The 20737-nt window shown below is 38.5% G+C and overlaps 6 protein-coding genes and 1 long non-coding RNA gene across 10 annotated transcripts; 2 read left to right on the forward strand and 5 right to left on the reverse strand.

Annotated features, from left to right (window-relative positions):
• Positions 1-347: 347 nt before the first annotated feature.
• Positions 348-4060, reverse strand: AT3G04220 (Disease resistance protein (TIR-NBS-LRR class) family; the record flags this gene model as incomplete). 3 transcript variants are annotated; one of them, NM_111293.2, is made up of 5 exons in its annotated part: positions 741-1349; positions 1488-1518; positions 1606-1841; positions 1916-3023; positions 3192-3811. In NM_111293.2, the coding sequence occupies 5 exons, from the start codon at positions 3809-3811 to the stop codon at positions 741-743; spliced, it is 2604 nt and encodes an 867-aa protein (NP_187072.2). The 3 variants fall into 3 exon arrangements, with proteins under 3 accessions (NP_001326120.1, NP_001326119.1, NP_187072.2); NM_001337508.1 differs by having other exon boundaries at positions 348-1349; positions 1488-1841; positions 3192-4060; NM_001337507.1 differs by having other exon boundaries at positions 348-1841; positions 3192-4060.
• AT3G01445 lies at positions 3816-4060 on the forward strand. Its single transcript, NR_140832.1, has one exon. It is a non-coding gene; the product is annotated as an other RNA (long non-coding RNA).
• A 433-nt stretch (positions 4061-4493) lies between these two features.
• On the reverse strand, positions 4494-5482 carry AT3G04230 (Ribosomal protein S5 domain 2-like superfamily protein). Its single transcript, NM_111294.4, has one exon. The coding sequence runs from the start codon at positions 5230-5232 to the stop codon at positions 4792-4794; it is 441 nt and encodes a 146-aa protein (NP_187073.1). The 5' UTR covers positions 5233-5482; the 3' UTR covers positions 4494-4791.
• A 54-nt stretch (positions 5483-5536) lies between these two features.
• Positions 5537-12556, reverse strand: SEC (Tetratricopeptide repeat (TPR)-like superfamily protein). 2 transcript variants are annotated; one of them, NM_111295.4, is made up of 27 exons: positions 12195-12556; positions 11683-11828; positions 11493-11591; positions 11361-11411; positions 11124-11240; positions 10954-11010; positions 10429-10548; positions 10250-10312; positions 10078-10156; positions 9866-9975; positions 9718-9771; positions 9578-9645; positions 9398-9500; positions 9103-9305; positions 8611-8707; positions 8429-8500; positions 8265-8341; positions 7964-8165; positions 7527-7694; positions 7317-7427; positions 7126-7212; positions 6903-7030; positions 6680-6762; positions 6482-6587; positions 6217-6363; positions 6003-6123; positions 5537-5923 (listed from the first exon to the last, which is right to left on the reverse strand). In NM_111295.4, the coding sequence occupies exons 1-27, from the start codon at positions 12343-12345 to the stop codon at positions 5810-5812; spliced, it is 2934 nt and encodes a 977-aa protein (NP_187074.1). In that variant the 5' UTR covers positions 12346-12556; the 3' UTR covers positions 5537-5809. The 2 variants fall into 2 exon arrangements, with proteins under 2 accessions (NP_187074.1, NP_001326045.1); NM_001337509.1 differs by lacking the exons at positions 10954-11010; positions 11124-11240; positions 11361-11411; ... (1 more) ...; positions 11683-11828; positions 12195-12556 and having other exon boundaries at positions 5557-5923; positions 10429-10780.
• Positions 12557-13572: 1016 nt separating this feature from the next.
• Positions 13573-14451, forward strand: AT3G04250 (F-box associated ubiquitination effector family protein; the record flags this gene model as incomplete). The annotated part of the gene is made up of 1 exon (NM_111296.1): positions 13573-14451. The coding sequence occupies one exon, from the start codon at positions 13573-13575 to the stop codon at positions 14449-14451; it is 879 nt and encodes a 292-aa protein (NP_187075.1).
• Positions 14452-14570: 119 nt separating this feature from the next.
• PTAC3 (plastid transcriptionally active 3) lies at positions 14571-19204 on the reverse strand. The gene is made up of 13 exons (NM_111297.4): positions 18758-19204; positions 18333-18504; positions 18002-18219; positions 17830-17890; positions 17660-17732; positions 17501-17578; positions 17237-17394; positions 16855-17023; positions 16220-16682; positions 15705-16130; positions 15394-15597; positions 15174-15307; positions 14571-15049 (listed from the first exon to the last, which is right to left on the reverse strand). Exons 1-13 carry the CDS (start codon positions 19136-19138, stop codon positions 14854-14856), a joined length of 2733 nt encoding a protein of 910 aa, NP_187076.2. The 5' UTR covers positions 19139-19204; the 3' UTR covers positions 14571-14853.
• A 99-nt stretch (positions 19205-19303) lies between these two features.
• Positions 19304-19748, reverse strand: AT3G04270 (two-component response regulator ARR22-like protein). The gene has a single exon (NM_001337510.1). It carries the CDS (start codon positions 19704-19706, stop codon positions 19527-19529), a length of 180 nt encoding a protein of 59 aa, NP_001319466.1. The 5' UTR covers positions 19707-19748; the 3' UTR covers positions 19304-19526.
• Between the last annotated feature and the right edge of the window lie 989 nt (positions 19749-20737).

Consider the following 20737-nt stretch of genomic DNA (forward strand, 5'->3'; position numbering starts at 1 on the left):
AGAGAGGAAGCTTAATTTGTTGTTATTTATCTCTTCATGGAAAATTCGTGAGGGGCTCTACTAATCTTCAGACTCATCCAAAATCTACGAGGAAGAAATATGCTAGTTCGATTTTAAGTCTTGAGTAGGCTCAAACGGATCTCTATCATACAAGTAACATATACATATTTCTTAGTCGCATAAATAGAATAACTTTTAGCAATCAGAAAAAAACGAAAAATCATCTAGTAATTATAATTGTAATGTAAATACATTTGTTGCATTTCTTTATACATTTTCGTATTAAACAAATTTGAGAATAATCAGAATCGTTTTATCTATATGACAAGTAATTTGGAGCAATCTATCTCTAAGAAGGAATTAGCAAGGAATAAAGTACAAGGATACATTAATTAAATCTATGTCTCCGTCAAAACATGAAATTTCACAGCTAATAGATTAAGACATGGATGGACCAATGATAAAGTTGTCTTCTTAACTCCATCGAAAACTACACTGAATGTTTTCGCATCGAAAAATATCGGACAAGCAATAACAAAGGAAAACTACAAAATACGTTTCTATTTGCAATAAAATCATCTGCATGCAAGAAAATGGGAAAAATAACATTCAAATCACACATACCATGAGAAGAGGTTGAACAAATTATTAAGACCGCATGCGAAGAACTAGAATCCCAGAGAACTATACCAACGGATATATATATATATATATTAGAAAAAGGGGAGCTCCACCAGACTTTAGCATTTATAAAACTTCAATCTCTTGAGATAAGTGACATTCCCAAACGAGGAGGGGAGTAGACTTGAGCAATCTCTAAGATCCAAATTTTCGAGATTAGTAAGATTCACAAATGAGGAGGGGAGTTCCACCAGAGTTGAGCATTTTCTAAGATTCAATACTTGGAGATTAGTAAGATTCCCAAACGAGGATGGGAGCTCCACCATACTTGAGCATTCTCTAAGACCCAACACTCTGAGATTAGTAAGATTCCCAAAAGTTGATGGGAGCTTCACCAAACTTGAGCATTCATAAAATTCCAGGCTTTCAACATTAGCAAGATTCCCAAACGAGGTTGGGAGCTCCACTAGACTTGAGCATTCTCTAAGATCCAATTCTTGGAGATTAGTAAGATTCCCAAATGAGGAGGGTAATTCCACCAGAGATAAGCACTCTCTCAAGTTTATTTTCTTGAGATTAGTGGCTTCCCCAATAGAGGAAGGGAGCTTCACCAAACTTGAGCAACGCTCAATGGACAGTCTTTGGAGATTAGTGGCTGTTGAAAGATCAGGAAGCTCCTTCAGATTTCTGGAACAAGTCAAATCCAGCCACTCGAGATTTCTAAGCGGCTGCAGTACAAAAACCACAACTAGAAGTTTAGAAGTGTGAAAGCGTTTCAAAGCCGTTCGTATACATCAAATAATCCATTCGAAAAAGAAAAAAAAATGAAAGTTGGAGAGAAGTAAATAAAGAGAACAAACAGTTACTTGAATTCCTTCCCACAACTTCTCAAGCTTGCTGTAGGGCATGCATAGTTTAACAAGGAACTCCGCATGAAACTCAGAGGGCAAACTTGTCATCGGAAATTGTTGCCAATGTAATAACCTAAGTTTTCCAGGTAAATAGTCCAGACCTCGCGGGAAGTGCAATTTACTATCATAATCCAGAGACACGCGGTGACCGCGACCGCCAAAATAGTATACTCCGTGACGGCTAAAAAGGTCACCATAAATTCTTATGAACTGAAGATTAGACATTCCTCGGAAGGCTTTCTCACTTATATCTAATTCTTTCTCCATCGTATTGAAGTCGAAATCTATGCCTATTACACTTCTACTGCCCTGAAGAAATTATATAGTTTAGTTGTCAAATGATAAGAACAATAAAGGAAGAAAAAATATATGTCAAAACTTACTGTATCATCAGTGAGTACTTCACGAATATCTGTTGCATCAACCAAAAATTGACGTTGTCCAGGCTCATGAATGGATTGTTTACGAACAATTTCTCTACCAAGTTGTGCCAGCAGAACATGCATACGTATCAGTCTTAAATCCATATGTATAAGCGATTTCTCAGCTAAGACGTGAAGCCCTTGCCTCAAATCCGAGAACTTCTTTCCAAGCTGCTGTTCTACTAACTCGGTATCATCATTGTGGAAAGAGCAAGCTAGATGAAGGAACAAACTTTTATCTACATCACATAAGGCATCGTAACTGAGTTTTAGAATGCTCTCAATTTTTCCGTCAAGGTGAGTCCTTACCCTTGGTAGTGCCATTGTCCACTCCTGCTTGGTCATTCCCCGGAAATAGGATCCCATAACCTTAAGTCCCAAAGGAAGTCTACCCGAAAGTGTTGTAACTTGTTGAGCAAGCTCCTCAAAACCATCATATGGGGACTTTTGACCAAAAGCATGCATGCAAAAGATTTGAAGGGCCTCTTCATAGTTGGGATAATCCACCTCGTAAATATGTTCGATCCCATGCGCCCTCAAAATTCCTCGGTCTTGGGTTGTGATGATAATCCGACTCCCAGGACCTAGCCAATCATTTTCTTTCGCCAAGGCATCTACTTGTACTGACTGATTCACATCATCAATAACAACAAGAACTTTCTTGTCGTTCAACCTTTCTTGTGCAACTCCTAAATGTGGGATCTGGACATTTTCCTGGTTGGTTATTTGAGACAGAAACCGTTGTTGTAGTTGCAACTTTTCATAGTAGTCATCGGAACACGCTGGTATTGTGTACGCGGTTTTGATACTCTCCATAAAGACACTCAGTTGAAATTTGTCCGAGTGTTGATTATATAAAGATCTAGCAATGGTGGTTTTGCCAACCCCAGGAGGACCCCATATTCCTATCGTCTTCATTTCATCTGAGTCTATGTCTAACAATGGTTTCATCTTTTCCATGTGATCTCCCATCCCAATCAAATCGTCAAAATCACGTGACGGCGTCGAATGATTCAGCATTTCCGAAATATCACTGACTATTTTTTCGATCATGCCCGATTCGTTATCCCTGTGTAAAATTAAAGGGAGGTGCAACACACAACATGTTACATACACATCATAAGATTTTGCATGCATATCAAGAAAACATTATTAGTACTATTCTGGTTTAAAAGATTTACCTATATCTATAACGCAAACGATTAAGAGTGGTCAATTAAAGATCAAAAGAACTAACCATTTTCTTGAATCGTAACCAGCTATTGTTGCTACTTTTTTGAAAGCTTCTCTCCATCTTTCAATGTTTTCTCTTTCTTTACCCTTACAAGTGTTTCTGAATACCTTCCCGAAATCACCGGTCAGCTTCTTTACAAGAGATGGATCCACTTTGTAGAAAATGACTATCACTGTTTGACCCATTTCTTCCTTGCACTTTATGATCTCCACCAATTCGTCTAAGCACCAGCTTGAAGAAGCGTAGTTCTTGGAGAGCAAGATGATTGCGATCTTGGACCCTCTAATCGCCCGAATGAGTTCTGGACCGATAGATTCTCCTCTCTTGATATTGTTATCAACAAATGGTGTGATTCCTTGTCTTTGAAACTCCTTCTGAATGTGACTGAGGAAGTCTTTGCGGACATCTTCCCCGCGGAAGCTTGGAAAGACATCGTATTTTCGCGTGAGAGATAAAGACGACAGAGGTGGTGAAGGAGACGGTTGTGTTGAAGAAGAAGAATCATTTTCTTTGTTTTCTCGATGGTCTTTGAATTTTCTGTAAACCATAAAAAGTATTGTACCCAAAAGTGTGAAGAAGCCTGTTGCAGCAGCAACAGTTTCGAGTAAAAAAGAAGAATCCATTATTAGTATATGGTGGAGAGAGGATTCAAGAATCCATGATTAATAACAGAGCGCTATATGTGGAGCAAGGAATTACAGATTAAGAGGCTTTGTACTTTTGTTGACCACACAGCATTGACTCCATTGACTGAGAATGGTGAAAACAGAGGAAGCTTCCTAGTTATCGTTTCATGGAAACTTTATGAACCATTGTGACTCCTCCGCTGTCTTATGTGGAAATGATAATGATTCCTGTTCCCACTTCACATCCACCAGCTTTGCTCTTTTTGATTATATAATGTTAATAGTTTTCAACATTTCATTTCCACCTAACCACACCTAGACATTATGTTAGTGGGAGTTGGATACAGATCAATTCTATTAAATCTTAATGTAAAACTTTCAAATCTTTGACGTAGATGACTTTTTTGTTTATAGTGCGAATGTTTTGTAGCTGAGAGAAGCAGCTGAAATCCACTTTTAGTAGGAGACTCTTAAGTGGCTGAGCTTAGACATATCAACAGCTAAGCACACATTATAAACGCGAGAAACCATGTCAAGGAAATCATAACATACCATCTCAATCTCTCTGCTCACCTCAGAGATGTTTGTGATGATTATGAAGTTGTAGAGAGTTAGTATCACAGGGTAGTTCGGTCATTTGAAGATTCTAGAAGCTGAAACTAAAATTGAATCCTCAACTAACTAACTGATTCAGCAACCAGCATATTAGAGAGTAAACGCATTAACCTCAGTTTATGTTCAACGTTTCCTTTGCAACGATTTAGAGGAGGCTGAAATTGCAAAGTGAGAGGGAGAAGAAGAACGAAGAATCAATAGCATTCTACGTAAACACTAAACACAGCTTGTGAGAACTTTTCGATAGTAGAAACATTATCCAATAACCATTGAAAATAAAACGCAAAAGAGAAACCAAGTCTCACAATTTCAACATCATAATCCCAAAACGTTGATACAGAAACAAAAAATCAAACCAGAATCTAACGGTAACTCTTCTGGAAACGAGCACGAGCACCAGGACCACCAAACTTCTTCGACTCGCACCTTCTCGGATCCGCAACAAGAAGAGTCCTATCGTACCTCATCAAGATGTCCTTGATCTCCTTCTTCGACTGCTCATCAACGTACTTCTGGTAGTAAGCAACGAGGGCCTTAGCGATACTCTGACGGATTGCGTAGACCCGAGATGTGTTACCACCGCCCGTGGCACGGATCCTCATGTCAACTCCGGCGAAACGGTGTTTCCCGAGGAGAAGGACTGGCTCGAAGATCTTGAATCGGAGGATCTCTGGCTGATAAAGCTCGATCGGCGAACCGTTGAGCTTAATCATGCCCGAGCCCCGTTTGCAGTAGGTGACTGCTGTTGCCGTCTTCTTCCTTCCGAAACATTGAACAGACTCTTTCGCCGGTTGGGTCGCCATTGCTAGGGTTTTATGATTTTTGTGCTTTTTCTGCAGGGATTTGATTACATGAGAAGAGCAAAAAACTCTAATCCGTTAAGCTTTTATTGGTCAACATGATGATCGGCTGAATTTGAAGGCCCATAAAATTAGGGTAACTATGGCCTGTTACATGATGATTTATTACTACATAGCTTAGATTAACCGGCTAGATTTCTGGTTAACCAACGGGTTTCGTCAATTTCGATTAGATGGAAAAACACTTTCGTTGTTTGCATCTGGTTAACAATCGATAGGAATTGATAAGAAGCTTTATAAAGAAATTGGGAGCTAAACGATCCGTTTTGGTTCAAATGATCAATATATATATATATATATATGTTTTCATGTAATGTTACATTGGGATATTGCACATGCTCCGGTAATGGAAAACAGAGATAACACAGCCAGCTTTGTTTTATATATATAGTACACAGCTCAAACAATAATAATCTTCTCTAGCTCTGATAATTTATCAATATTTCTGCTACTAATTCTCTTCGGTTTTTTATTTACAATGCCGGGTCCTCATGTGTTTCAGTTGTCTTTCCCTCCTTGTTTATCTGTCATGTGGGAATTCTAGGTCGTTTTCCAACACCTTGAAGTGTTGTGGCTGCTGCCCAGAGCAATGGAGGTTCCACATTTTGAAGTATGACCTCTCCAGATTCTTCACCTGTAAACCAAGAGAACTCATTGGTTAGGAAATAAAACGCAGAAGAGAGATATAGAGTCAGAAAGTGCGGAAGACTAACCCAACGCATGGTGTCGAATAGAGGACAGGTTAAGCGGCTAGCCCTCAATTCCTTAGTCAGTGCCTGAAGTTTTGGCTTGTTCAGTGCCAAAGAGACAGCCTTCTCTTCGTACTCCTCCAAGCTGGTTCACAATTGTTATAGAGATATCTCATCAACATACATGAAAACAGAGGATACTGAACACATGTACCAGTTGGTTTTTGCTGAGACGTACCTGTTAACAATCATCCCATGGCCCAGACCAGTTGCAAGGCAGAGTGATCCAGCCACTCGAGTTGCCATTTTCTCAAGTGGTAACGTTATCATTGGTACACCAGCCCACAGTACATCTGTTCCTGTTGTGTGTCCATTGCACAGGGGCCTAATGACACAGGACAGGGTAGGGGAAGGTAAACTTGTGGCAGAATTGAGTTTTTGTGTTGTTTTTTAAATATATCTTGAAGTAGAGATAAATCGAGTTGAGAGGCAAAAGAACTCACGTGTCGAGGATTACATCGGCAAGGACACTTCGCCTGATATGTTCACTCTTCATGGCAACATCAGTGAAGATAATTTGATCAGGCTGTACACCTTGGGCAGCAGCATCTGGATATAAGGTCAAAAAAATAAGGTTATAAACGATAGAGAAAGCAGAAAGAACAAGGAAATGCTAGGCGATTGAATGGAACCAAACGTACATGTGCGAAACCTCATCTCTCCGGCTGCTGGAAAACGGAGAAGCCAAAGAGCACTGTTGGGTACTCGTTTAAGAATGTTGCACCTATAAAAAAATAAAAACAAATCAGTTTGTGCATGTATAAATTTACATCTATACAGAGTGTTATTTATGGTATCATGATGGTGTAAGGTGTCATACGTAAATTTCCAAACAAACTTGCAAAGCTAAGGAAAAACGTTTACCAAGTATTAACGATCTCAGGATCCATTTTGTACAGTTGGTTGAAGCATGCAAATATGAATTTGTCTTCAGGAAGTCCATAGTCTGATCGCTTGGGCTTCGAATTTGGATCCAACACATCCTGATTTTTCTGCAAACAGCATTTATACGATGAGTTTTATAAAAATAACTGTGGACCTGATGAATGTACAATAACATGGTAAAGAAAACTTTCTCGGAGCATACCTGCTTGTAATCATTGACAAAGTAGCAATGGGGAAGGTGGACCAGCTTCTCTGAGTAAATATGTGCATATTGCAGAGGAGACACGAACTGAAAAGTAAAAGAGAGTAACCAGTCATGACATAGAGAAAAAATAAGGTTGGAAAAAAAAAATGTTCTGAAGATATCTAGAAAACTATAATTCAATTGCAAACCTCATCAGTCACTAGATAGTCAATATAGGTTGCTCCAGTGGTACCCGGGAAGCCCATATATGAAACCTGGATCGGAGCAGGCTGCATGGCAAATATTTCATTTCTAGCCCCCTGCATAGGTTAAACCAAACAATGTTAGCAAAAACATTTCCATAGGAATGGGTACAGCTCCAGAGTAAAAAGTTTCTGAAATGTTCAGAGCATGCATGCCTTGGTATAACCGTTTAGATTGATGAGGATCTGGATTTTGTCTTGGTTTATAATTTTGGCGATAGCATCAGATGACATAGCAGAAACGTCCAGGAAATGCTCGGCTTCTGACTGGATTCGCTGTCTCCACTCAGTATTATCATTTGCACTCAGAGCATAGCAGAAAACCTGGGAAAAAATGTGATTTACTTTGCTGAAAAGCCAAAAACAGGATAGGCAGATACAGAATGATATACCATCAATTACTAAAGTTCTATATTCCACACACAGGACCCGTACGGTTCCATACATTCCTACCATCATAAGAACTAAACCCAGCATGTACGAATTTTATAGCCTCACTAGAAAACACTGGGTTGAAGAACTCAAACTCTCGATATAAAATCAGAGCAGACCTAAGAAATGGATCAACAAGTATCCAAGTGCAGGATACAAACCTCAACGTTTTCTCTGTTGTGCATCCCAAACACTGATCCCATGAGGTGTGACAACGGATGGTTACCAAAATCACTGCTCACGTATCCAATCCTTAATCTCTTAAATCCTCCCTCACGTTTTACAGGGAGCCCAGCTGGATGGGTAAAAGGAGGTAGTCCAAAACGAGAAGCGATTATGGAGCAGTGTGCAGCGTATTTACGACTGAAAAAATAGGGGATTTATAAGAAATAGGCATATACATAAAGATAATATAAACATGTATTTTCATGAGTATTGAGTATTAAAAAATCAGCCTCAAACCTGATTTCAAGGGCAAGAATAGGGTCAATAGGATATGCTATTGCATGGAAGGGCTGGACACTTGGAAGGACCGACATCTGAAGATAGGATCAATAGGATATGCTATCACCTTAATCTGTAATAGTATATAAGTACCACAAATTTTGTGTGGCGTAAATACTTACATTTATTTGCCTCCTAATAATGCTTTCAACTTCAGCGAACATTTTGCTACGGTCCTCCCAACAGCATACACACTGGTTCAGCAGCAGGAAAGAAAAAATGGAGACGAAGGGAGAATTAACAAGTAGAGAAGAAAGAAGCTATCATAACAGACGTGTGACATCAAACCAGGAAAAATAAATACCTGTAAGGTGTGTAGAAGGTTGCACGTTGCTTCTGGGAAGTCTGGTCGTAGAAGCAAGGCCTGCTTATAGCTCGTAATGGCAGCTTCTACATGCCCACTGCTTATGCAAGAAGGTGCAACAAATACATTAATAGTAGAACAAATATTTTTCTGGTCAAACATACTAACTCCTCAGTTAAAAGGTGGTCATTAACTCATTGTTATACTGCCACATCTTAAATGTTCTAAATCCCAGAAAACAAGAGCCTAACACGAAACCACCTTAAGAACTGTACGTAGAGATATAAAGGCTTCTAGTGAAGTAGGAAAATTGTAAGTAATTTTAAGATATATGACACCATAAGCTATTCAAGAACCATGAAATACACAAAATTCTTCTCGAGTCAGATCTTTTCGTTCAAGGTAAAGATGTTTTGGCTCTGTTCTTAGCTAAGCGGTATTTGAACATGTGTCTGGTATACCTAATAAATGAAAGATAAAGACAATGGTTACCTATCCTTGTAAGCTGAGGCCAGGTTTGCGTGAGCTTCAGCCATTGTAGGCCGGAAGTTTATAGCATGCATGTAATCCTGAATTGCTTCAGTTACCCTCCCGATCTCTTTGTAAGTATTCCCTCTATTAACCAGAGCGTCAGCTGCCAATGGGTCAATACGAAGAACCTCATTATAGCAGGATATAGCATCCGAGTAATTTCCCTGTAGTAAAGGAGAAGAAAACAAGCTAAATTTGTCAAACATGAGCAAGACTACAAAAATGATTAAAAATTGATAATGGAGCACGTAGCTACCTGTTGCTTGTAAATTATAGCAAGGTTATTGAACGGAGCAGATAGCCCTGTAGTTACAGCCAGAGTAGCCTTGAATAATGAGGAAGCAGGACCCATCATATTCCTGTTTCAAGTTGTGAAATGGATTTTATGGTCATTTAGTCTTTTCTATCTAGCAAAAAGAAAGAAAGGATCACATACCACTCCATATAAATGTTTCCAAGATTAGCCATGGCTTGTGGATGATTTGGTTGTAAAGCAAGACATTGCTGCAGTATAACCACAGGTTTGTGAGTAATACGCAAATTCACTAGTAAGTCTCAGATGGAAAACACACATACATTATAACACCGAACTGCTTCATCAACTCGCCCAATATCCTTCAATGCATTACCCTTCAAGTTCCAAATGCAAAAAATATCATATGTTAGATACTGAGAATTATAGTTCAGACACAAAACCCACAAAATGTGTGTTGTTGATGCTAACCAAGTTATTGTAAGCCTCCAAAAATCGTGGATCCCGGGAGAGAGCCTGCTTGTAGTGTCGAATTGCTAAATCTAGTTGACCTTGCTCATAGTATATACTGGCTATATTCCCTGCATTTAGTAGTTATATGTCAATTATGAAAGACGTCACGCATTTACTTGGCAAGTATATTTTATTTCAGCTGAGCATTTAGTTGATCAAATTACACTCACCAAATGCCATTGCAGAATTTGGCCGCATCTGTAAGGCATGCTGATAACACATGATCGCTTCAGTAGGTCTCCCGAGGGCCTTAAGACATAGAAATATAAAATTTTGTTACTACTATTGTCCAGAAAACATTATTGCACTGAACATATCTTAACACACTATACGTAGACATACCTTATACACGTTTCCTAAATTTAAATATGCATCAGGGAATGCAGGTTTCAACTTCACAGCTTCCTGGTAAATTAAGAAAATCAGCCAACATAGTTAAAACATAAAGAATTTAATCTGGGGGACAAACGCACACATAACACAATGTCAACAGGATCTTTCTAGGAGAGAATGAAGCATACCTTGTAGTATTGAAGGGCTCTGTTGAGATCACCTGACTCCATGAAAAGACCAGCAAGATTCGACCATGCAATAGCAAATGTTGGTTGTATACGAACAGCTTCAAGGTAACAACTGTATGCCTGCACAAAATATTACATTCTAACTATTTGGACTCTGGCAGTAGACACTGACTATAAGACTGACGATCATCCCTGCTTGCCTTTCAGTAACAACTTGATGTCTGTATTGATTGTGGATTATGACACAGTACAACACAGAAAAATGAATGCATCTATTAGTAATTGCAGTTGATAAACCAGTAAAATGACTACAGATGTGATGCTATATTCCTAGTGCATCACGTCACCGTCCATTTAATTATAATATATTTTGGTTCAATTAAAAGTTCTTCTGCAATGACAAAACTTTGATCAATCAATTGTAGAATTAGGGGCCGCATCCATAACTAGGACACAAGAAAATTGCAGATAATCGGGTTGGAACAGTAACAGAATAACTTAAATAGACTAATTCGAAAGACTTACTTCATGAATCAATCCTTGAGCCTTCATCAGATTCCCCAGATTACTATGTGCGTCAACCTAAGAACAGTTTACATTACCAGGTGAGAAGACTAACAAAAGAAGATAGACAGTGAATCTCCCAGCAGTAGTGAGACAGAAAACTTAAAAAGAAGGATCATAAAGTCAATTACCAGAAGTGGATTCAATGAGAGGGCCTGCTGACAGCATTGTGTTGCCTCACTGAGTCTTCCCTTTCGCATGTATGCACTTGCCAAGTTCGACCAAGCATCAGCAAAATTGGGCCTCAGCTGAAGAATTATATTGAAAAGAAAGTGTAAGCAAGGGGAAATGAAGAAAGGTAAAAGCATCAGTATAGGATGAGAAGTGAATAGCAGATATCGAGAAGCATAAATTGGATATAGCACAACCTCAATTGCAATTAAATAGTAGCGGATTGCACGATCAGTGTCCCCTTTTTCCTGGAAATAGCAGATTACAGATATAAGAATATATGTATTGGCAATAAAACCACCTGATCAGACAAAGACCAAGCCATTCACCTTCCACGCGTTTGCCATGTTTCCATAACACTCAGCAAACTGAGGTTGAATACGAAGAGCTTCTTCATTTCGAGCTATGCACATATCATACTCTTGAAGCTGCACGGTATATACCATACAAGTAAACAACTAATTAACCGAAAACAAGAGGATAGAGTAATGACTAATGAGATAAGGAGAAAAATAGTACCTGGTAATAAATAGCACCAATTAGAAGAAGATTATCAGTGCGTAATGGGTTTCTCTGGTAAACCATGTTGCTGTGCTCCAGGGCTTGTTTGAAATCGCCTCCTTTGTATAGCTGATGAGCAAGAGCCAGGCGTGCGTCATCATCACCTGCACGAAACGCTTACAGTAAACATCAGCACAATCATTACCAGTCACATTCTCCCAAAAGAAGTTAGCTTTTTTATCCTAAAACGAACAAACCAAATAACAAAGCTAAAAACTTTGCTCGCCCAAAAGTAGAATTCCCAAAAGTCAAGTAGCAGTTAGTAGCAAGTTTGATTTCACCAAATCTAATGATCTTTGAATTGTAACATAACAATTATACCTAGAAAAGGAAAATTAGATCGCACAACCTAGTGTTCTTAGTAAAACAGATGGAAACTAACTTCCACAAGGATCAGCTGTGAAGATGCGATTACACAAAGAAGGGACATCGAAAAAAAACAAAAATTTAAGCTCGTGACAAATCAGAACCTTCATGAGTCTTATTGAACTGCTGGAGGAGGCTCGAAGAAGACGAAGAAGAGACAGACAAATCAAGCTTTCTAGAGAAGACTTCATCAACTCGATCGGAAAGAAAGACAGGTCGGGAGATCATGGCAGCTCCGTTTTTGGACGAGATCATCGCGTCTTAATGAAATTGAACACCAAATTCCCCCAGATCACAAGTCTCCGGGACTTGGCCGGAGAATCAAAACACCGATGATAACGCAAGAGAGAAGAAAAGGGCAAAACCCTAAATTATCAAAATTCGTTTTTTCCGACCTCAGAAGCTGTAGCTTCGTCTTTCCTCTTTAGCTTTTATTTGCCTTTTTTTCAATTTCCTCTTTCCGACCAATCAAGATTTCACACATATAATTAGACTTAATATTTGACACGTGTAAATTTCAACGCCGTTGATTTTACGTATCGGGGTCAAAGAGTCAACAAAAATCTGGACAAAACCAAATTCTTTTGTCTTTAGTTAACACGTGTCTAAGACGCAACAGTGTTTTCTTCTCAAAGGTTGTAATTTACAATCCACCCAAAAACAATCTTTAATCTTTCCCAAATAGTGCCGCAAAGGCATTAAATGTGCCAACAATAAAACGTAATCCTGATTAATTACCTTAAATATATTGAGAAAAGAAAATAACAAAAAATTTACAATATCTTCCTCTCTTTGTCTACTCCAATATATTTTCTTTAAATACAAAAAAATTGCATACTAAATCGAATTCAAGGGTATCACAATTCTAATCTTATTTGAACTTAACTGCATGTTTACTTGATCTTCTTTTTCTAGAAGTAAATATTAAATGTCACAAAAATGAAAACAATTCACATTTGATTTTAATTAAAGATGGACGCGTGTTTTGGCAGCTTCCACTTATCAAATGTTTCAATTAAAGATGGAATTTAAGATACTGTTTTAAATTCCAATAAGCCCATAGTTAGCCCAGCTTCATACAAACTTGATGCTCTCCCCATACAAATGGTCATTGTTGGTAAAGAACTTGGATGTTATGAATGTGATTACCAAAAAGAAAACAAGAGAAGATTCTGAAGCCCACGATTGGGCCCAACTTCAAATTCCTATGTATAGTCTTCTGCGGGAAAAAAATCAGAGGAAAAGAAGAACACTTTTTTAAGGTTAAAAAAAAAAAAACCTTGTTGCAACTTGAGAAAACGACAACGATGATCTTAAATCTTCCAAGGGATTTGATAGAGGATATTGTATCTAGACTTCCCATGAAGTATATGAGGACATTGAAATTAACTTGCAAAACGTTGTACGCTTTATCCCAAAGTCAGAGCTTTATGAAGCTGCACATTAGTAAAGAAGCAGCACCGCGTAGAACAGGATATGGACATGTACAGGTACGCTCTAGGGTACGTGAACAAGAACAACTCTTGTCGTAGCCACAAAGTCTTGAGGTTTATAGATCATTACATCTCTTCGGCCGTGAACCACGCACCCGAAAACCGGTTTTCATGGTATGAAATCTACGATATTGAAACCGATTTATGGACAACTCTTGATGTCCCTCCATATTGGATAGTATCGTGTTATCAGCGTGGTGTTTCTCTCAAGGGAAATACCTACTTTTGTGCTACAAAAAGTAACGCAATAAACAAAATCGACGATCACATAATCTGTTTTGATTTCACAAGTGAGAGATTTGGGCCACTTTTGCGTCTACCGTTTAGCGCTGGCCATGATGACTATGTGACTTTATCTTGTGTTAGAGAAGAGAAGCTTGCGGCTTTACTTACGCACAACGACTGGAATCCATATGAGTTTGAGATATGGATCACGACTAAGATCGAGTATGATAAAGTGTCGTGGAGCAAGATCTTGGAAATGGATACAGGACCATTGGCTGACATGCCGATTGCATATATACATGGGAGTTTCTTCATTGACGAGGAGAAGAAAGTCTCCATGGTTTTTGATCACCACAGAGTCAACATCATTGGAAAAACTGGATATTTTAGAGAATTGGATCTCCGAGTACATGTAGCCGGCATAAAGTGTAGGCCACATTTGTGCCCTTACGTTCCAAATTCAATGCAAATCAAACAACCTCCGGGAGGCAAAAGGAAACGAAAACCCATTCTAGAACAGCGTCGATATGACCAAAACATGTTGAGAGTTGCCGCCTTTATAAAGCGAACCAAGCAGGAGGATAATAAATGGAAAAAACGAGTCCTCGAGGGTCTGAAGAAGCAAACGAATTTTAAAGCCTAATTTAGCCTCCTTCGTTTACTCACTCTTTTTCTCATTGAATAAGATTACTATCCTTATTTTGTTTCTTCCTATCTTATGCAATATGATGAGGATTTTCTAACTTTTGTTACTATCGTTCATTTGTTTCTTCCTATCTTTTTCGTGAACAAAACGTTTGTTAGTAAGACCAATTCAGCTGCGTCTTGCTATTTGCGTTTCTTATATAGAAAGATCCAACACTAAAGAATTAAGTATCAGACTGGAGGGACCTGGTGCAACACTAGTAAAAACTGTTCTACACTCGGAACTACATGACTTGTACTTATAATGAACAAAACTTTCATAACTAAGACAGATTCAGCTCCTTCTACCGATTTCTGTTTCTTATAGAGACTTCACAACAAGCAGAAGAGGATATGATAACTAAGAGCTTACTGTTGATGCTGGCTCTTCAGGCTCAGACCGCGGACTCTCATTAGATTGTCTAGCAGATATGACCTTGTCAAGGGTTTGATCAGGGACAGTGATCCCTGTGGTTTCCATATCTGCAACTATGGCGATGGCTGCATCAAGTTCTCCAAGGTCCAAACACAATGTGATGATCTCATCGTACAACGGGCTGCAACAGATTTTTACCACGTGTATTCAAATGTCATTGTTTATAGTCAAGTTTAGTCATATCGAACGCCTTAGACTAGCTTCTCTAACAGACTAAACCCAAAGAGAGGTTGTAACTGAGTTACCTGCCAAATGAGTAGCCAAGACTGTGTGTCGTCTGCAAGATCTTCAAGAAGGCTGAAGGCATGGGAGCTCTTAAAGCAGCTCGTAATATCACTGCACAATCACCAATCGTTGGAATTCCACCCAATTCAATCACCTACACAAATTTATCATTATTATTAACATGAAGGATCATAAAACAATTTGTGTAATAATGCTTTAGAGGCTTGAAGGAACTCCTGCCTTTGTCATGAGCACAATTGCCAACTCGACTTCCCACTCTTGTGACCATTTCCTTGGAGTTTTGTTCTTAAAATCCTTCTCCCATGTCCAACCCCAAACGTCTGCTATTGTATACATGTCAGCCACATCGAACACTTTTCTTTCCCTCATTTCTTTGAATGCTTCAAATGGTTCCTCAGGGAACCAATCCTCATCTGCATCATCCTGATATGGAGGTAATCGGCATTGTGAAAACATGCTTAAACTATCAAATTCATAATCATGTGTCTACTTAAATCATAACCATATCATAGTGTGTTATACGTACTAACCTCAAGTGTCATACGAGATGCCCTCTTCCCACGTTTCTTTGTTCTGTTTGCTTCATCGGATTCTTTCAAGAGTTGGACTCCAATCATTTGAAGATGCTTCTTCGCGTCAGCTGCCTTATTCTTCACTAAATCTTCTCCTTCTGCTCGATTCTCAGTTTCTGGAACAACCACTTCTTCCTCTTCATTTTCATCATCATCCTCATCTCCTTCTTGTTCCTCCTCATCATCATCCTCCTCATTGTCAGCTTCTTTTGAAATATCTTCAATCGCTTTCTCCGATTCACCTGTAACCACTGATTCAGTCGTTTCCTTGGATTCAACTGAAGTTTCAATCAAGCCTTCTCCAAGAAACCGACGTTTCCAGAACTCTGTGTCTCCTTCATGTAGCTTGATTCGACATATTAAATCGTCTACTTCTTCATCGACCTATATCAAAAACAAACTTTTTTAGATGTAACAAGTACTAAAGATGCATGTTTACCCGAATGAAAGAAAGAGCATAAGCATAAATTTACCTCCTCCTCTTCTTCTTCAATTGGAGGAACCCAAAGAGGTCGACCTCGAGATTTGTTTATTCTCCTTGCTTTTTGGACACGCTGGTAAAGCACATTTCTTGTTCCATCAATTGGCAAACCCTGAGCTTCGAGTTCTTCCTTTAACTCTGATACAACCATCTTGCTTGCTGCTTTCGGCTTCAAAAGATTCAGTGCAGGACCTTTTATTATGTTCCGTAATCTCTCCACCACTCTCATGTAATCAGATTCTGATGCATCTCCTAGAACTGGAAGACCTTCACTCTGTAAGGTTCTCAAGAGCTTCCTATGGTGAACTTTCCAATCTTCAAGGCATCTCTGTTTAAAGGATGTTTCAATAGGGTTTGAGTATATAAAACCAGAAGCATCGGGATCTAAAGGAGTTTTCCCTCTTCGAGGTACCCAACGCTTGCGTTCACCAGTAAGTCCCCCTTCCTCTATGTACCTGAAAATGTTTACAGAATGCGAATCTTAGTATATCAAGACAACATGTAAAAAAAGACACTATACTTCCTTTCTGACAATTAGAACAGAGCATTAGCGTATAACTTGTAAATGGGAGGATAGAATCTGATCAACAAAATTCCAGTCAAACCACGCAGAACTCAAGTTTTTACCTCGCTAAATAATCAATCTCATAGCCAAGTTCAGCTTCTTCTTGCAATGGTTCAATCCATGAGCTGACTAGTGTTCGATACTTTCTGCTCATAATCATGGCTCTTGGAGGTATAGGTTGGTTATCTTTGCGCATTGCATCTAAAGCATCAATAAGCTCAACAATTCTTCCTGGTTCAAAGGTAGAGGGTACCGTTTAAAGACAGTAAATTTAGCATGTCCTAAAAATCAACAAATATAACGCTTAAGTATAAAAACAGAAATAAGGGAAATAGAGAACCATAATCATAAATCGTTTTAATCATAAGTTCTCATGATCTCCCAGAAGGTGTTCAACATATGCCTCTGCATATTATATTGACACAGGTACAAGTGTATGCATACCTTCTCGACACAAAGCCCTGAGATACAAAGAGAGAGGATCCTCAAAATTCCCTGCATTGTGTAAAATTACTGTTCCTCCTTCAAAGTTTTTAAGAGCACGAAAATGTCTAATCGCTTCCTTCACGACACAATATTTGGTGAAGCACTCAACTAAGAGCCTGAAATGGATCATCATACAGATCATATTAGGATTTTTACAATAGAACAGGTAGAAATGCAAAGTTGGTAGAAATGAGTACAATACAGAAATAATGATTCTCTTACGCATAAGTCTTCACATTTGGCTGCACACGTTTGTGGTCCTCAACCATCATTCCAAGTAATTCAGCAACATCCTGAACCCTGTGATTCATGCAACAGGCTACCTGAAAATTTGTCCACTTCTAAGAGAAATGTGTGCAATCAAAAACTCATAAGAATTACCTATCATATGACTCGGCTCTAGTGTAGGCTTGAATCACCCAGTTATATGTCTCAGTGTCAGGCTTCATAAATACTACCAAATCAAGATTACATCAAGCCATGTCAAAAGCCATCAGGCAACAACTAAACCAAACAATTGAAGCGGAAATTAGCTAAGAAAAACATACAACCTTCACCGTACTCCATATTTTCGAATGTAGCATAAGCTACCTCGGGAATCCCACATGTAGCCTACACAACGGAAGCAAAGAAAAATGTAGTTGATGTCAACAAAAAGACTTACCATCTTCATTATACAAAGAAGAAGTGTGTGTATACGTTCTAAAAAAAAACATAACAAACCTGCACACTAAGAAGACAGTTGAAATGAAATGTTGTGGCCATTCTACCAGCTGCCTCCATTTCGTAAGAGATGTCTAAGGCATTAGAATGATCTCCAGCTTTGCAATCTTCTTCAATCATCAAATCATAAAGCTGATCTGTTGCTCTCATCCCACCTCTTGCACCCTTCAAGAAAACTTTATTCGCATCTTCCAAGTGATTGATCCTCATGAGCTCCTCTATAAAAGACCACAATCAAATTATAAACGATTACTCAGTAACCTCAATCCTGGTAGACACAAGCAACAACCATTTGATTCTAACACATAGTCTTAGTAGTAAGAGAGAATACCAACAAGAATGAGCCAAGCTTGACGAATGTCATACTTAAGCTTTTCCATAGCGGCGAGGATTTCTAGGCCTCTCGTAGCATTCCCTTTCGAACCAGAGAGACGAACCAAAGCAATCATAGTCTCAGGAAGCGGACGTTGGCCTGCACCTAGCTCCTTTCTCAGCGAGTGCATCTGCAATCACACACAAACACACACCAAGCAAAAAAAAAAGAAGCAATCTTTCAGTTCAAACACACTCAATAAGCTATGAGAAAGAGTAAAGTTCTAATTTTGATACAAAAAATTTGTAAAGTCTTAAACCATAACTCAAGTTCTATAAAGCACAACAATTCAAATTCGATTTAGTTTAAGCTCCAGCATTGTATGATTTCTTAAAAACATAAAGTCTACGTCTTTAATTTAAGCTATAGAGAGAAGCATATACCGCGCCTTGTTCGTCGCCGTTAAGCGCGTGAGCTACAACCAAACCATGGAAAGAACGAGGTCCAGGGCTAAGCCCAGCAGCAATCATGTCATAGATAACCTCAGAAACACCTGAAGTATCTCGATTTCTAGCTCGTTCCATAAGCTCGTCCATAAAAGTGAGGCGGAGACTCCTCTCCAGAGCGGAGACAGCTTCACCACTTCCGAAAGACAAAGAGTCGTCATTCTCAGCTCCGTCGCCGCGCTTCTGCTTCCTCCTCCTCCTCGGTTTCTTCTCCGGTGCAGAAATTGAGCATCGAATGGAGGATATTCCGGCGGCACGACGAGGAATTGGGTGGATTGAATTGGAGGGAAACGGAGGATTGAGGAACAAGAGTGACATTTTTTTTTTGCCAAAGTCTGAAACTTTTTTTTTACTGGGGAATGGATAAAGTGATTTGAAATTTAGATTTTTATTTAATTAAAATGTAGACGATGATCATGTGCAGATCACGTGAGTTAATTGGATTGAACCAGACAGAACCGAACTAGACCAAATTGCATTGAACAAGATTTATATCAGTAGTCACATAACCGAACTAAACCAAGTAATATTTTGTTAATCGGTAGATTATGCGGTTTTGAGATGGTCAATGATGGATGCGATCTTTCCAAAGGTTAAGGGCTTTGACAAGCAGTGGTCAACTCCAGCTTCCATGAATGCCCTAGTCTCGTCCTCATGTGACGTCATCCCCACGATCATTGACGTCACATTCATGTCACGTAGCTTCTTATTTCTCGCCGTTTTTCACCATGTAAGGGAATCCTCCAGCCATTTGAATGATTCCCATGTGGAGTGTACGACAAGATGGATCATCGTCAACGACCAACACCGTTAGTTTCTTCTTATATATCAACGACATGTTCTTCCCAATTTCTCCTCTCGATTCTTTCTTCTTTGTCTTCATCATTCATATAATCACAACAAGAACCCAAAAGATCAAGTATATAAGCTAATCATGTTAACTCTTATTTTTGGAAACAAGAGTATTACTCAAAATAAAAGGAAATACTTGGAATACGTGTTGAAAATTTTAGAGATAGTAAAAAAATGGAAGTTGTCGGTGAAAAAAATTATTTGTTCTACACTTACAAAAAGGAAATCAGTTTTTACGAATAGTTTCGTTTACTGGTATGAGTAATTTTTCCATCTTAGTTAGGGTGGAGAAAAATGCTAAGCATCCACACGGGAAATCTTGTTAATTAGTGTTTGAAGACTTTGCGCCGAAGTAACAAAAAAAAAAAATGTGAGCTTGAGTTATGTAGTAGAGGAATATTTAGTTTAATTGTAACACATTTCAGATAAAATGATCGAAAATGCATAAGAAAGAAAACAGAAAAAGCGGACATACAAAATTTCACACAAATTTTGTCAGAACTTTCGTAATCCACATTATAATACACAGCGTTTTTCTTGGATATCATTAATTGTTGAACCACTGATTCCTGATATAGTTTATAGATAACACTTTCATATATTTTCGAAAGTAATATCAAAACAAAAGTGAAAATAATTGTATTTACAAACATATGAAGATGTTACGATGCCATACGTATGTTAAATAAAGAAGCAGAGACAAATAACACAACACGATCTTGTTTATCTAAACAAATCATAATCTCAAAAAGCTATGGTATATATAGAAAATATTCGAACTCATCAATCCTTTGTTCTTCGGTTCAACCTCCCAAGCATTTCCGAATCAAACCAATACACCTGAAAAGCCAAGTGAAGAATTGGTTTGCCTATATATAACAAATTTGAACTTTCCAGAGAGACATAGTAGATGCTTTGAAAAGTGAAGTACAGATATAGAGTTCAAACAAAACAACTCAAAATTAAAGTGTAGAATATAACTCCACTTCAAACACTTACACAACCAAAGCTTTTAAGATTTAGAGTCACGAGTTATACGGCTGCAAGAAATGTGGTCACAACCAA

This window comes from Arabidopsis thaliana, chromosome 3 (genome assembly GCF_000001735.4).
Source record: "Arabidopsis thaliana chromosome 3, partial sequence".
Taxonomy (NCBI): domain Eukaryota; kingdom Viridiplantae; phylum Streptophyta; class Magnoliopsida; order Brassicales; family Brassicaceae; genus Arabidopsis; species Arabidopsis thaliana.

What these genes read in the sequence shown, in the direction of transcription:
- AT3G04230 (NM_111294.4), bottom strand. Translation starts at nt 5,232, where the DNA reads ATGGCGACCCAACCGGCGAAAGAGTCTGTTCAATGTTTCGGAAGGAAG.
- SEC (NM_111295.4), bottom strand. Translation starts at nt 12,345, where the DNA reads ATGATCTCGTCCAAAAACGGAGCTGCCATGATCTCCCGACCTGTCTTT. An exon ending in ACATGGCAAACGCGTGGAAG is followed by an intron (nt 11,412 to 11,492) that starts GTGAATGGCTTG and finishes TGCTATTTCCAG; the next exon opens with GAAAAAGGGGACACTGATCG. An exon ending in GGAAACATTTATATGGAGTG is followed by an intron (nt 9,501 to 9,577) that starts GTATGTGATCCT and finishes AACTTGAAACAG; the next exon opens with GAATATGATGGGTCCTGCTT.
- PTAC3 (NM_111297.4), bottom strand. Translation starts at nt 19,138, where the DNA reads ATGTCACTCTTGTTCCTCAATCCTCCGTTTCCCTCCAATTCAATCCAC. An exon ending in AGCTTGGCTCATTCTTGTTG is followed by an intron (nt 18,220 to 18,332) that starts GTATTCTCTCTT and finishes GGTCTTTTATAG; the next exon opens with AGGAGCTCATGAGGATCAAT. An exon ending in ACTGTCTTCTTAGTGTGCAG is followed by an intron (nt 17,891 to 18,001) that starts GTTTGTTATGTT and finishes TCCGTTGTGTAG; the next exon opens with GCTACATGTGGGATTCCCGA.
- AT3G04270 (NM_001337510.1), bottom strand. Translation starts at nt 19,706, where the DNA reads ATGATGAAGACAAAGAAGAAAGAATCGAGAGGAGAAATTGGGAAGAAC.